Source organism: Dipodomys ordii, unplaced genomic scaffold (assembly GCF_000151885.1).
Source record: "Dipodomys ordii isolate 6190 unplaced genomic scaffold, Dord_2.0 Scaffold59, whole genome shotgun sequence".
NCBI lineage: Eukaryota > Metazoa > Chordata > Mammalia > Rodentia > Heteromyidae > Dipodomys > Dipodomys ordii.
This window is the reverse complement of record NW_012267275.1, coordinates 1525823-1542509: the sequence shown is the minus strand read 5'-3', so window position 1 is coordinate 1542509 and position 16687 is coordinate 1525823. Positions and strand designations below refer to the sequence as shown.

General features: G+C 31.5%; 1 protein-coding gene across 8 annotated transcripts in view; it reads left to right on the top strand.

The window, feature by feature from the left end:
- Positions 1–16687, top strand: part of Fam172a (family with sequence similarity 172, member A) — a 333594-nt gene that overhangs the window by 171964 nt on the left and 144943 nt on the right. For all 8 annotated transcript variants that reach the window (XM_013022091.1, XM_013022088.1, XM_013022086.1 and 5 more), the window contains one exon: positions 6893–7111. In XM_013022091.1, the coding sequence (XP_012877545.1) occupies positions 6893–7111 (219 nt within the window). The remainder of the gene's footprint in view (positions 1–6892; positions 7112–16687) is intronic.

Genomic DNA, 16687 nt, shown 5'->3' with positions numbered 1-16687 from the left:
TATGTTATATTTCAGTTTGAATGACCAAAGGGAAAGATGGCATATTTTAAGATATTTATATATAATAATCCTTCAGCAAGTTTTACGACTATGTTTTAAGAATGTGTTTATATGGTGTATGATTATGTCAAATGGATAAAATTTTGAAAAACCATGTGCTTACAGAGATAGGTGATACTTTGATATTTACATAATTTTATAATAGATTTTAATAAGAAGCTAGGAAAAGAATTTATTCATCACCATAAGATATAAATGCATGATTAATATACTGAACAGTTAAGTTGATAGGATAAATCAGCATCCATCTCTGCTTTGGATCATAATAAAGATATATTTGTAGGGTTCCCTAGATCTATTTAGGGATTTTTGATCTGTCATTGACTGGGCTCAGTTGTAAATCCTTACTTCTTTTTACTTGAATGTGTTAATGTGTGGGTGTCTATTTGTGTCATCTTATAAAAATGAGAATCAGCACATACAAAAGAAATTCACAGAGCAGTACTATTAAATTTTTATTCTTGATAAAGAATGGTAATTTATTTTAAGGTGCTACTGTATATATAGTGCTTCCATAAATATATATTTGAAATTAGAAGAAGTACTTACTAAATTTAAACCTACAAAAAGTTAGAAACAGAGCAGGTGACAATATGGATAAGTGCAAAGTGGATGTTTTAAAATAAATAGCACTTGGATGACCTGAGATGTCAGAACTGAAGACAAGGGTGTGTGTTTGTCAATATATCCTTCATGTTTTACAGACTCCTAAGGGAACAAGGGAAGATACAATTTCACTTTTTCTGTGCCAAAACATTTTAATTATATCTTCTTCCAACTACAGCGGTTCAGTAACCAAGGAGCTGACATTGATGCATGTGTTGATAAAGCTGCAAACATTCAAAATGAGATTAACAAAGATTTTGAGCAAAGGGTGACAGCTAATTTTGCACAGTATTCTGCATCTAATTCAGGCCAGCGTAATAATAGAATATTTTATAACTGTTTTGTTATTCAAAAGGACTTTTATAACACACTTATGTTTGTGAATGTCTTTGTATCATGCTCAAGAAATTATCTTTCTTATAACTTAAAACTATTTGCATCCATATTGTAACCTTGAGACAATATTAAAGGGAAATTCCTCTTATCATAAGTTGTTGTTGTTGTTGTGTGTTTGTAAATCTTACTTTGTTATTAGGCATCTTTTCTTTATCCTAAAATCCTGATCTAGAATGGGTAAAGAGATGACAAACATGTATTTTTCTGCAATTGCTTTGTATGTACTAATAAAATGGTCAAGAAAAGTTAAATTCAATTTATTTAATTAATAAAACTGTAGTTTCTTTATGTTCTTGAACTCCTTTGAGCACATTGCAGTGTATTTCTTTTCTATTCCCTATTTGAAGGCAGCTGACAGTCTTCTTTCACTTTTCTTTTTCTTTGTGAAATTTTCTTTTTTTTATCCACTCACTTCTCCATCTGCTTTCACTTTTGTTTGCTTGGGCCGTCTCTCATCCCAACTTGATAATGAGGAATGCAGTGTGACCCTGACCTCTATCAGCCCATGCATGACCTTCTGACTCTACCATATAACCTTTGACCTTCTCTTTGACAGCTTGATTAATTACCCTGTGTTATGATTTATGAGTAAGTGCTATGTAAAAATAATAGACAACAGGTGGTCCTCTGAAAACTTTTTGTAGCGTGTTTTCTTTTACTGACTAACTTGATGAGCTATTTGAAGGTAGAAACTTAACTGGGAAAATCTATGTTGGTCCCTAGAATAGTATTTTTATACCACGGAACATGACATTAGAATTCAGGCAGTTACAAGTTAAAGTATGGTCCTGATGAATGTTTTACTTAATCTTAGGGTGCTGTTACCTAAATGCGTGTTGAGAAGAAGCGCAAAGTGGAGTCAAGTGACATTCAGATGTTTCTGTTCCAGGTCACGTTTAGAGAAAACTGCTGAAATAATGGAGGGGCATTTTTCAAGCCGAGCTGCAGCTCCAACAACTATGTTTACTTTAACGCTTCGCTAGTGACTTCTGATTGGTTGTCATGACTTCATCTTACTTTGGCACCTAAGATGTTGCATCAGTGACATATGCATACCTTTCCTGTGAAATGATGAGAATAAACATAACATTCCAATAAAGAATAACTGAGAATAAACATAGCATTCCAATAAAGAAGAATGGACAGTGCCTTGGTTACTCATTTTAATCATGGGTAGATGTAGTTTATGGATTTAAACATTTGGAGTTCCATTTCCCTTGTGGATAAACACTTACCTTCTTTCAGTCCAAGCGAATAGAATGCTGAGCCTGAAAAAATATGATTGATCAATGTAGGTAAAATTGTCTGTTACAGGGTTTTACTTGAAGACCATAATGAGTAGTTCCACTGGTCTTGGGATTTTAGTGTAGCCCCCTGACCTGGCACATGTGAATTCCTCTTTGGCAGGTTAATATGCAGAGCTAAGTAATTTTAGCTGATTGTTTTTATTTAGCTACCAATAAGGGATTTGAAACATATATAATTTACCCCATTTTCCATGCTTTTTTTAATTGGTAATCAATTAAATTGGCTAAATCTTTAGATTTGTGGAGTTTCATTTTGGGTCAAATGTATAGTCTGGTTTTGCTTTTAGGTTTTATCTCTGCAAATTCTTCTTGATGAGTACAGTGCTGTACTGATTTCATTCTTCCAGCAGGTTCCTCAGGTTCTTTGTATTTGACATCACCTGTCTGTTTTATGCCTCTGTGACCTAAGTCATCATTTGTAGATTGAATGTTAAATACACTATTATTTATTAGTAAGCACATTTAAGACTTCAAAGTAGAATCTTAAGGCCTGTGAATTTTATATAAATCACAGCAAGTGTTGTATAAAATGCCATGTCTAGCACTAAACTTGTGAAGGCTTCTGATTAAGATCCTGTAATTTAGACCTTGTAAACACAGATCTAAAAATGAATTTACAGTTATAGCTACACAAGTATGGAAATGGAACTAAGATGAATTAAACCTTAATTTTTCCTATATCTTTTCTTGGTGTTTTCTTGATATTCTACTAGACTATATACTATCAAAGTTCATATATATATATATATATATATATATATATATATATATATATATATATATATATATAGCGAGAGAGAGAGAGTGTGTCTCTTTAAAGGTTGCCTTTTGGAATCGATTTTGGTACATCATTACAAAAGATGCCAGAAGTTTTATGTATTTAAGGGGTAGAATGTTCAATAATCAGGTCTATCATTTTATCTTGTTAAAGATAACAGAGGTTTCCCATGTGTAATTGAATGACGCAACACAATTTCCTATCCTATGGTAATTTAACGTATTTTAAATAATTAAATATAAAAAGAACACATTTAAGGTTTAAGATTCAAAGCCTAAATTATAGGGATTGCCTTATTAGAGAAATAATGCATAATTATTTTACAGTAACTTTATGCAGTTACTTTTACAGTAACTTTAAAGTTTTAGGAAACTTTATATTAATTAAAACTCAGATTAGAAGCCTTTTACTTAGGTGGTTGTGTATTGATTGAATTCTTTAAAAAGTTACTACAAAAGTTGGCATGTACTTTGATTTGCTAAAAGATTTTTTACACTTTTCTATTTCAAAATAATTACATGTCCTTATACTGTTTTACTTTCCTTGGCTTCTTAGTTATCATATATTAATACTTATTTTGCAAAGTAAGTGTTTTGTATCATATAAAGAGATTTGGGTATTGTTATATATGGAAGAAAGGAATGAAGTGATAATGTTTCACTGTATGTGTATACATCAATTAAGATATGAAGAAAACTAATTGAGAAATACTAATTTGTTTCATGGAATAATGATTTAATTTTCAGTGTTTATTAAAAATCAACTCATATTTAAGTATATATTCCTGAATATTTATTGATTGCTATTTAGTGTTAGAAACATTCAAAAGATAATTTTTCATACTTTTTTATTATCTTTAAGAAGTTGTACAAAGAAATTACCATTTAGCAAAGCAAATCATCAGTGGCTCATGCCTGTAATCATAGCTACTCAGAAGGATAATTGTTTTTAAATACTTTAAGTGGAAACATTCAATGTTGATATCTAAATAATTCAAACTCCAGCCAAAAAATAAAAGAAATCTAAGTGATAAAGGTTGTTGGATTTATGTTGCAGTGATTGAAAAATAGAATCATTTTTTTCTGTTGATGACTCAGTAAAAATTTGACATTGTGCCTTTATAAGATTGAACAAATGAGCTTTGCAATGTTCAATTATGTAATCAATAACTTAGACAAATGGTACTTTTTTGAGAATTTATGTTTGACTATTTCTTGTATTTATTTTTATGGAACACATCAAATTTCAGAGGAGTGTTTTGAAATTTATGTGGGCACATCAACTTTTCAACACGTGACTTCTAAAGTCAAGTGCGAACTTCTTTAATAAGCCTGATATTATGAAGATACTGTTTCTAATGATTAAGTTATAAATTATCATGATAAGTTTTAAAAAATTCTGATGATTATTATAATTATTGTTCAGATATTTGTCATTCATTATGAAAAGATGATGCACATTATATTGATTAACTAAAGTCCATTTTATTACCTGGAGTTTAAATTTTTTTATTATCATTACATTATAGTAATTATCAGGATTTTCTCTTCTGAGAATTGTAAGATTCTTTTAGGGGCTTGCTAACTCTGTGTGTGTGTGTGTGTGTGTGTGTGTGTGTGTGTGTGTGTGTGTGTGTGTTGAAAGTTCAGTTCACTCACAGACTTCAGGGAAGAAACATGACAAGACACCACTTACTCACAGTACAAAATCTAGAGAGGAGGCAATTTTCCTTTTGGCCTATGGTGACCTTTTTTTACTATGTTCCTTACACCAGAGACAGTGTACTGAATGCCTCTATTTCATCCTGTTTAGCAGAGTGCAACAGTGTTCTTTAGCTTACTTATGGTGGGAGGAGAAGTTATAGCTGAAATTTGAGAAGGGCGTGAAAAGTTATAAGAGGCACAAGGAAGAGGGGGTAGAACTTATTTCAAATGTGATTTTAATAACTAGTCAAGTGTGTCCAACTGTAGAAAATCACCAAGTGACAATCTGTCTACCTGACAGTGATCACAATGAATTACAAGACTTTTGAATAGCTTTACAGATTAGAATGAAGCAAGACCAAATAAAATATCTTTTGTTGGAAAAACTTTTGACTTGCCAGCTAAGAAACTTTAACACACACACACACACGCACACGCACACGCACACACACACAATATTTCTTTTACTTTGAAGTAAAATGTTTAAAAGTTATGAGAAATATTTTATTAGTTCTTTATGAAAGGAGCATTTATCTAAAAGTTTTATTTGAACATCTGTTCATGAATGTGTGGTATTTTGTTAATCAGTTTGGTATATATTATCACACAATTTTCACATATGTTGGATGACTATATCTTAATTAATGGCCTTGTCACTAAAATAAGAACTTCAGTAATCTTGAAATTTTCCAAGACATTCATGGTTTTAGACAGTAATATCAGATTAGGGGTAAAATCTTAGTGAAGTTTGTAAAGAGTTTGTAAAATAAACTTTTTAAAAAGTGAACAAGTAGCATATTTTAAAAAAAGATTATTCTGTGCTAACATTGATTTTTGTTCCTGGTTTTGTTTTACTACTGCTGTTTTTAAAATCATCTTATAGTTTGTTTGGAAAGAAATCAAGTTGAACTCAAAGTAGAACTGAAGTAGAAGGTTCTATGATTATAGTTTTGAAAACCATATCCTTTTTGTGCTCATGGAAATTTTATAAGCTTTATTTTCTATAACTTATTTTATCATAATATTACATCTTTTAAGAATGACCTTGAAGGATTTTACAAGGATATAATTGGAAATCCAACAATACAGAATTGAATAGAAAAGACAGATATATAATAGCTTCAAAAATTTGCATTGCTCATGCTTGTCACTGGCTATTGTTTATCCTTTTCTATTTCTTATGGTTAGGTTAGTCCATTAGTTATAAAGAAAACATCAAAAGTCTTCTTAATTATAGCCATAGAAATGTTTGCCTTACTACAAATAAATAAGACATGACAATATATGTTTTCAAAAAACTTAAAACCTTAGAAATTCAGATAGCTGTATTTTTAAACTTTGAAACTTTACATATACTTTCTTGATACTATTTTTTTACTAAACAGAAAATGGTGTGGTAGTTTGAAATATTAAGTAAATTTCAAGATAAAAGATAATGCAGTTATCATACATCATAGTATTGGTTGACTTATTTCTGTGGTTTATCAGTCTTCTTGAAAGAAAAAAGGTGAATAGACATGCGCAGGTAGACATTATACATTTCTGATATTTAGATATGTAAACTTATGGCATGTTAGACCAGATTTATTCCTTTTTTATTATTGTTTCTTACTTTTGCAACAAATTAAAATGCTCATTATAGAGCAACTGTAAAAAAAAATCCTAGAAATGAAGTTTAAATTATAGTTTTCAATTTCAAAACAGTTATTTTCTCAAAGTATGCATTATAAACATTAATGTTCTTTGAAAGTATACTTATTGTATTACATTTATTTTGGTAAACTTTACATTTTTCCAATTTGAAATGTAACATCTTTGTTAAAATTATAACTTGTTTTTTAGATTTTTTTTACAAATATATAATAATAAAGACAACTTTAAATTATTTTTACTGTAGAATTTAAACCAAAATGTTTCCTAAAGAAATAATTTAGTTAATATACAGCTATATTAACTTGTTTCATTTGAGCTTTTAGTAACATTTTTATTGAGTGAAAGTATTCTAACATTAAATTGCACCATTTTCTTGTATTTCAAAACAGGAAGGATATGGAGTAATAGTACTAAATCCCAATGAAAACTACATTGAAGTAGAAAAACCGAAGATACATGTACAATCATCTTCTGATAGTTCAGATGAACCAGCAGAAAAGCGGGAAAGAAAAGATAAAGTGTCCAAAGAAACAAAGAAGCGACGTGATTTCTATGAAAAGTATCGTAACCCCCAAAAAGAAAAAGAAATGATGCACTTGTATATCAGAGTAAGCCAGAATACTGCTTTCCTTCATTCTTTCCTTTTCTTTATTCATTCTTTAGCTCATATAAATTGTGGATTATTTTTTAAAGCTTAATTGTTAGCTATTTGTTCTCTATAGCTGTCCATTTTGATGAAATGTTTTTATTTTTTATTTAAAATTATCAAACATGTCATTTTTATTTTAGTTTGATGTTTTATAAATGCCACAAATTCAAGTACTATTTTCTTTTGTGTCCTTTACTTCTCCAAGAAAGGATTTTCTAAAATAACTTTAATGTGATAGATGCAGAAAGAAAGGAAAACTTTCTAATCAAGATTTTCAACATGCCATTTCTTTAAAGTCTTAAGCTGTTTTGTTTTCCATGAGAGTTCATTTAGCGTAACATTTTAAAATATCCTACCTGCTGAATTAATAATTCATTGTGTCAAGCAGTCTTTATTTTGGATTGTAAATTTTACTAGATAATTCATTGTTTTCTTATGAGCAACTATTTATTCATTGGTGTCTCAGTCTAATTTCTGATAGTAACAAGAGGAGGAAGAGTGAGTAATATCCTGATAAGTATTTAAAATAAAATAGTTTAGGGATAGTGTAATGAGGAGACTCTTGTCCTTTGCTCTTGTCTTCACCCGTGAGCCTTTGCACTTTGTAATGCTAGCAGCATGAAATTATAGCAGATGCCCAGGGACATCCAGTTCTGTAGGGGGCACAAACAGTTGTATCTGTATGTTGAAATATTATTTCTGATAAATATATGGTATATTATATACATAAAACAAATTTGAACATTTTCAAGGCCTATTTTATGGATACTTTAATTTGACAGTAAAGTATGTGAAAATGCTGCTGAGTGAAGTAAAACAGCAAATTTATATGTTCTTCAAATATGAACAATTTAGAACAGTTAAACAGATAACTTAATATTTATAAATTACCTTGTAAATAATGACATTTCACAATGTTTTATTTCAGCTCTTTTTATATTTTATTTTAAAGATTACTAACATATTTTTTTCATCTTTGAAAGGAAATAAATAGTTTCCAAGTTTTTGTTTTCTTTATTTTACATTGGTTTATGGCAAAATGATCCTCTTTTTAAAATTGTACTTCAAGTAGTCAGTACATTAGGCAATCATTCCATGTGAAAGCAACATATAACTTCACAAGATCTCTCAAAATGTATCCTGACCAAGAATATCCACAACAGTTCATTTGATGAGTTATATCAGAATCAGATTCTAATATTTTAAATTTTAAAACCATCTCCCTAATTAATAATTATTTGAAAAAATTACAAATTTTGAATCAATAAGTAACCTGTTGTTTTAATGAATCTGTACATCATCATGTGTTGTTATATCTTATTCTATTTTTAAGCTTCCTACTGTGTCATCCAGCTTTTAAGCTACTATTTTAAGATAACATTGCATTTTTTAAATAAATTACTTCTAATATTTAGCTTCCAGAAGTAAGTATTGTTGTTTTTTTGAGATATACAACTCATGAAGAATATTTATGTGCCTACATGCAAACAAAAAATGATTTAGTATAATAATTTTATTTCTTCTAAAAATATCTTTCATTCACCTATTGTAGTGAGATACATAAGGATATATCTCAAACATCTCCCTGTAGATTCATTTTTTCCATTCTATTTTCTTTTTGTTTTATCACCATTGCTTTTATTTTTCCTTTTGTTGTCCTTTTGGTGTGCATTTGCTTTATCCTCTTCTTCGCACCTGCCTTCTTGAGTCTTACATCTATGTTTTACTTTGCAAAATATCTTACATTACTCTAATAAGACCAACTCTTTTTTGTTTTGTTAGCACATTTCTTACTTTTACATTTCTGCCACTTTTTGCTATTGTTTTTATGTCTTTCTTTCTTGCCCTATTTTACTTATTACTCTGGATTCCCATGGAAAGAACTAAATATAAAATAAGCTCATTCAGATATGATAGATTTAGCTAATGAAACCTTTTTTAATAAACACCTGATTTTTTATAAATCTGGAATTGTACAGGAATAACACAGATTTACTGAAACTCTTACCTCTAGAAGGTAAGACTTGGTTCTACAGTGGCAAAGTGAAAAGCTTATTAAATTTGACTTACTCAAGAAATAATTTTTCTCTATATACATTTCTAAATATTGTAGTTTATATTCAGAATATGATATACCATAATGGAGATAAATTTACTTTTATTTATACACTTCTTAATCATTTATGTTTTGAAATTCTCTTCTGTACTTTGCAATAACCCAATAACTAGGAGGATCAAGTCATCATATTCACTTTATAGTTAAGGAATTGTTCATCTAATATCACATAGCTAGTAAATGGTAGAAATAAGTGTTGGAATTGTATTTCTCTTCTTTTTATCCCTTTCCAGGTTAGTATGTTGTTCTAACAGTAGAAAAATGTATCTAAAATATGAACATTAAACCATATATTACTTAGTAACATTTGATGACAGATGACAAACATCTATTTGTGAGCAGTTATAAATCATACTTATCTCTATAAACTATATATATATATATATATTCTCTCTTAATGGGATTTTATTTGCAGATGAAAAAACTATGCATCAAAACTTTTAGCATTTTTCTCATGGCCACATAATTCTTAATATAAGCTGTATCAAGGCAAGAATTTAGTCTTTTTGCTCAATGCTATGTCTTTCACCCTAGAATACACAGTTCATAATAAACATTTGGACTTTCCTGCTCAGCCTGTCTCTGAACTATGATCCTCAATTCTCAGGCTAGGATTACAGGAATGAGCCACAGGAATCCGCCTTGTGAGGTCATATTGTAAAAGGCAAGACAAAGTGCACACATTGCCTTTGTAAATGGAGTTGAAGATAAATTATTATTCACATATATTCTTTATATGAAACCAGGCTAATCTACCTGAAACTCAGAAAAGACAGAGGCACTCTTGACAGGAATCCACAGGAATCTATATTCAATCCACAACAATGTTCGACAATAAATACACTTACTACCTAATATATATAACTGTAACCCCTCTGTACATCACCTTGACAGTAACATTTAAATTTAAAAAATAGTATCTCTGAAAATAAATAAATAAACATTTGTAGAATGAAGCCTTCATAGCACATACAGTGATAGATCCTTCAAATCCTAATGAAGTACCAAAAAGCTGTAAGTGGAGCTGTGGCTCAAGTGATAGAGCACCAGCCTTGAGGAGAAAAGCCCAGGTAAAGGGCCCAGGCCCTGCATTCAAGCCCCAGGACTGGCACAAAAAATTAAAATCCTAAACTACTTCTCTCTTTAAATTTTATTTTTGAATATTTATTGTTATTAATAAGTTGTTTAGTGTAATTCTCTAGATAGATGTGTAATTCTGTAGATAGATGCCCAAGAGTGTTATTGCTATATCATAGTTTAGTTCTTTGAAGAATCTCTACATTACCTTCCAGGGTGGTTGTACTAGTTTACATTGAGTTTTTGTTCCCCCACATCCCAGCCAGCATTTGTTATTGTTCAAATTTTTGAGGCTGACCAGTGGTGAGATAATATCTCAAAGTTGTTTTGATTTGCATTTCCTTTATGACCAAAGATGTTCAGCATTTCCTCATATGTTTATTGTCCATTCTTTCTTCTTCTTCTGAGAAGTCTCTATTTAACTCCTTTGCACCTACCTTACTAAAGTGTTTTCCTTAAAGAAATATTCAAACTAAAACAAATAAATACACGAAGTCTGTACATTGTGGATCTCCTATACTCCATTCAATGGCCCAGATAAGATTCCAAAACATAATGTAGCATTTCATTACTTAGTATAGTTAATGAGCTGTGTGTTTTCTTCTGAATACATTAAACTAGACTAGCTTTTTTCACTTTTTATCTATGTCATCATAATGCTAACTTTAAGGATGAAAATGGATGTTTCATCCTGACCATCCTACTGTGATTTACATGCTTACTGTGTTGTGTATGTTTGTGCTTTTTGGAATCTGTAGCTTTGCCTCCTGTTCTTCTCCCAGTCCGCATTCTATCAACATTATAATTTCCAACTGAAATATCACCCATTCCTCTTATTATAACCAATTGCCTGTTCTCTTAAGACTCATGAAGGAATTATAGTTTGTTAACTTACATGGAATATATCATATACTATCTCACAATATTGCTTTTATTTTTTTCATAATTTTATTAATATTCCAAGTTTACCTTTTATACTTTACCACTAGATCTCCCTGTAATTCTCTAAATCTTGCTTCATTTGTATTTGCACTGCATGATGATCCATAAAAATAAGTAGATAGAGCCACTTTTTGCAATATTTCAGTGCATGTTGTTAGAGAATTAGGAACTGATTCTAATGCCCTGGAAGAGGACAAAACCAAAAAAACTAGGTGTTGGCTTAGTGATAACAGATAAAGGGACTTAGAAGAATAAAGGTTAAGCCTAAGAAGAGAAAGACAAGGAAAAATATCAGTTAATAGAACTTAGTCCAATAAAACTAGAATATAGCAAAATGACTATGCTGATGGTTTGACAATGGGCTGGGACTACTTGTACATCTCATTCCTAAGATGATATTTTTGTAGTGACGCATGCTGTAGAAAGTAAGACAGGGTTTAGACTTAGATTTTAAAGAAAACAAAAACAGAAAGAAGCCAGGTGCCAGTGACTTTTGCCTGTATTCCTAGCTACTCAGGAGGCTGAGATCTGAGGATTGTAGTTCACCCTGGGCAGAAAAGTCCATGAGACTCTTTCTTATCTTCAATAAATTACTCACAAAAAGTCAGAAGTGGCATTGTGGCTCAAGTGCTAGAGCTCTAACCTTGAGTACAGACAAGCTTGGGGAACAGTGCCCAAGCCCTGAGTTCAAGCCCCAGGACCAACAAAAAGAGAGACAGAGAGACAGACAGACAGACACAGAGACAGACACAGAGACAGAGAGACACAGGACAAAGAGACAGAGAGAGGAGGAGAGAGGAGAGGGGGATAGAGAAGGAAGGAAGGAAGCAAGCAAAGAAGAAAGGAAGCAAGCAACCAAGTAAGGAAGGAAGGAAGAAAACATTTGCAGACTAGAAATTGTGCAGTCAGGCTTGTACATTGAAGATATTCAAATATTTATGGATTGATTGCTGTTGACATTCATCAAAATGATTACTACTTAACATGCAAGATATTTGGTGTCTAATTTTATGACTAATTTTTAAGCATACATTTGAATTTTGCAGTTGTTCAGAACTTCCATAAACAAAATATTTCTTTTTTAAAACATGTAGTTTTGATGTTCTAACTCAGTGATGATATGAGGATTCGATGTTATCCTGTCTTCTCTCTTTTTCTCTTCTGTACTGATGACACTGGAGTCATTGATGTTGTATTTTGGCAACCAAGTTCAATTTATTTTCATTTCTAAACAATGACTGTATAATCTAAGGAACCATATTATTTTCTTTGCACAGGTTGACTATTGTCTGAAATGTTTGGGATCAAAAGTCTTCTAGATTTAGAAGTTTGGGGGATTTTTAAATATTTGTGTAGATTATCAGTTGAGATTCCACAGTATAAAAATTTGAAGTTCTTCATAATTCAACCTTTTTAGAGCAGTGACCAAACCATATGGTCAATTATTTGAATTTTTTCTTATTTTTTCTATCTAGTAAAAAGGTAATATACTCTCAAATTTATACTAATATATTTTATACATAGGCAGATATAAAGAAAAATCCATATGTAAAACTTTTAGTCAAGTATGTTTTTCTTCCTAAATGAGTATGAACAGATATGACTAACTAGTGGATTGTGTAGCACATTTCTGATGCATTAGGAACAGAGCATGAGAGATCAAAGGACGACTTCTTTCATGTGGCAACTTCCCTTAACTATGAAATAATGTACTTGCTAGCATATATTATGGCTTATTAAGGGGATTTATTTGGTCTAGGCAATAAACATCATGTCAGACATGCCTGGCAGGAAAACCTGCTTAATATGTTTTGTAATAAGATGGAATTTTTTGTTCTTGAAAACATCTGCCAACTGAATTCAAGAGTGAAGACAGAAAATGTCATCAATTTAGTGGTAATCTATAAATTTAGTTTCTTTTTGAGCAACACATATCAAGACATACAAAATTCCCAGTGTTAATCACCAGGGGTTATAGTACTTTGTAAAACGATGAAACAAAAACATTTTATTTTTATATAATGTGTTAATTAATTCATAATGAATTTTAATATTTCGACTGATAAAATTTTAACAAGCATCTTGCCAACAGATCATTTTTTAAAGCATCTGTTTTTTAATGTGTTGGGCTGAGAACTGAATCAAATGGCTAAATATGTACATATATTCTTTTAAAAAAACATATTTCCACCCCCGTAACTATATTTACACTATTTTTACCCCTTGAGCCACCAGGGGCTGCTGCTGTGATTTTTGCTTTTCTTAGAAACTGAGTACTTTAATCACACCATATCTTTAGCTTTCTTTAACTTAGAAATCATGTAAAATATAACCAGAAATGAAGAAAAGCTTAGCTGGTAGTTTAATAAGCAGTACAAAAACACATTATTTTAATGCTTTCTGGTTTGTTTGGTTTGGTTTTGGGCTTTTTTGGAGTGGGGTACTAGTACTGGGGCTTCAGGGCTTAGGCACTGTCCCTTAGCTTTTTCACGGTAGGCTGGTACTCCCACTTGAGCCAAATCATCCTCCCCCCCCACACACACCTTTTTGGAGGTTAATTGGAGATAAAAGTCTCACGGAGTTTCCTGCTTGGACTGACTTCAAACCATGTTCCTGATATATCAGCATTTTCTGAGTAGCAGGGATTACCATGAGTGCCTTGCATGTTTTCTATATTCTAAGGCATTTACATTTTTTTCAAATAAGCTTAAATCCTGTAATCATTGAAGGCATATGTGACAACTATTTTCTTCTTGGTTTTATTGAATGCATAGGATTCAGAACCACATCATTTCAGACATAACAAAGTATGGATACGAAATGGAGAATTTGATAGACCAGAATTTTACTTCACTACTTCCATTTAATATAATGTTAGTAAAGTTAACTTCATTTCAATTTTTATGCATAAAAAGTTGAATAAAAATTATATGTATAAAGTAAACATAGTATCAGAAACATCATTTGGGAGCTTTAAGACCAATTTTAATATTTCTCACTTTGTGATTCAGCAGAGAAAGCATTATTTCTGATGATTGTACATTTCTTGGGTATTTTCTCTTAACACCAATCAATTCTCTAACTCTCTGATACCATTGAGATTTACATAATTCAAGTCAATTCTAAAGTTACTTACCAGATTTAGTGTCAAACCATGAGTTAAAAGGTTCAGTAGCACAAGATTGCCCCATTTCAGGCGCAAATCACAGTTCCTTATATAGCAATCTATACTGACTGATTGGATATAAATTAGGGTTTTCCATAAACCTTTCTTCAGGTTTAATAATTTATTAAGATGGAAACGTATTAAAATACTAAGCTTATTGGTTTCTTAGAAAAACTTCAACTCAGGAACACCCAAATAGATGAGAAGAATAGAACAAGGAGGGTGTTTTTCTGATAAGCGCTTACTCAGTGTGTGCCACCTCTGGACCACACATCCATGTGTTAACTAACACACCTGGAGTCTCCATTTCTTCATTGTCAGTAGTTGAAGCCAAAGGCTTCATCCGTCAGATGATCATCCCCATCCTCAGGCTACCCAGGGCCCCAACCTAAAATATCAGTGACAGAAGAGGGATTATTATGATTATTATGATTAACTAAAGACAAGCTTATGACTTGAAATGCTAAACATTTAGGAGCTCTCTTCCAGAAACCAAGGATAAAGACCAGATATATTTTTTTTTACATTTTAAAGATCATTGATTATTTATAAATATCATGTAAAATCTCAATTTATTATTATTTAACATTTATTTTTTCATTATCTTTAAGTAGTTGTACAAAGAATTTCCCATTCTACAAAACAGTATATGAGTACAAAGTGTCTGACAACATTGTCACTCATCTTTCTTAACCCATTCCAGATATATTTTTGTAACTTACTATGTCACACCAAAAACAGTCCCTTGGGCTTATACTCCCCAACTTATGACTCATTGAGCAATATTGTAAAAGAATCAGACAAAAGGAAATCAGTAGAGAGAAAGCTGGAATGCATACATCCTGTGAGCTTACTCAAAATATGTCTCAGAGGACAAGACTGAGTGTGTTCACAGTTTTTTTCTCTCAAATGTTCTAATCACATCACTCTTCCTGTGAGAAAGAAAGAGTAAGAGATGAGGAGAGAAGGCCCAAGTTTCTTCTCATCAAGTCATAAGAAGAGTAGTTCCCATCTGAGAAGTGAGTGACTCATTGGTAACATTACAATTATTATTATTTACCTTTCTAACTACTCAAGAAACAGTATTAAAATAATAGTCTTTTATCATTTGCTAACATGGTTAATTTTTTATTATACTGTTTTCATTTTAAAAAGAAGCTACAATCAAGCCTGATTAAAAAGTAGCCACATCATTTAATTTAGAACACAAAAAGGATCATAATTTATGTCAAATAAGCACCATCTTTGTATTTTTTGTTCCGTGGTCCAAAAACCTAGTAAACACCAAAGATTGTTGCATAAAAATTTGATAAATGAATATTTATATGCTTTCCTTCCCTCACCTTCCTCACCCCCCGCCTTGAAGTTTAACATTTGTTTCCGACATAGTGTCTTGTGAGTATCATTGTTGCTTTGGGTCATCCTGTGTCCTTGTTTCAGTGTTTTGTTACTCCCCTTCTTCTCCCCAAATTAGATAAATGTATGCAGTACCAAAATCAAGTACTGTGACAACAGGGGATATATAACAGGGGAAGAACGTACAAAGGAAGAAAAAAAAATCACATAGTACATTAAAAACAACAACAAAGAAAAACCTCTTGTATCCATATCTTGAGGTTCATTTCACTTAGCATCATCTTATATGGTCATATGTACATAGCTTTTGAACTTCTGTGCTTATCTGTTAAAATAATCCTAGATGTATACTAATTATTGCAAATGAGGGAAACCATGGAAAGACTTGGAAAAAAAACATATTAAGTGAAGTAAGCCAGACCCAAGGAAATAAAATTAAAATTGAAATGGAATATGAATGCTGGGCACTGGTGGCTCATTCCTGAAATCCTAGCTACTACTCAGGAGACTGAGATCTGAAGATCGTGGTTCAAAGTTAGCCCAGGTAGAAAAGTTCCCACAAGAAACTTACTTCCAACTAACCACTCAAAAACTGGAAGTGGACCTGTGGCTGGAGTGGTAGAGTACTATCCCTCAGCAGAAAGAGGCTCGGAGAGAATGTCCAGGCCCCCCACAATTGTCCAAGAAAAAAAGGATACTGTTTACCTGCTAAGACTTCAGACAAGTTGCCTTCCTTTGTTGTTTCAGTTTGTTCCTGTAAGGTAGGAATAATCATTATCTGTTATATAGTTTTCATAATAAATGAATTATTGTGCTCCTTATGATAGGCTCAGGCCACCACACCCAGCCATTGGTCCTGATGGAATCTCTTTTTGTTT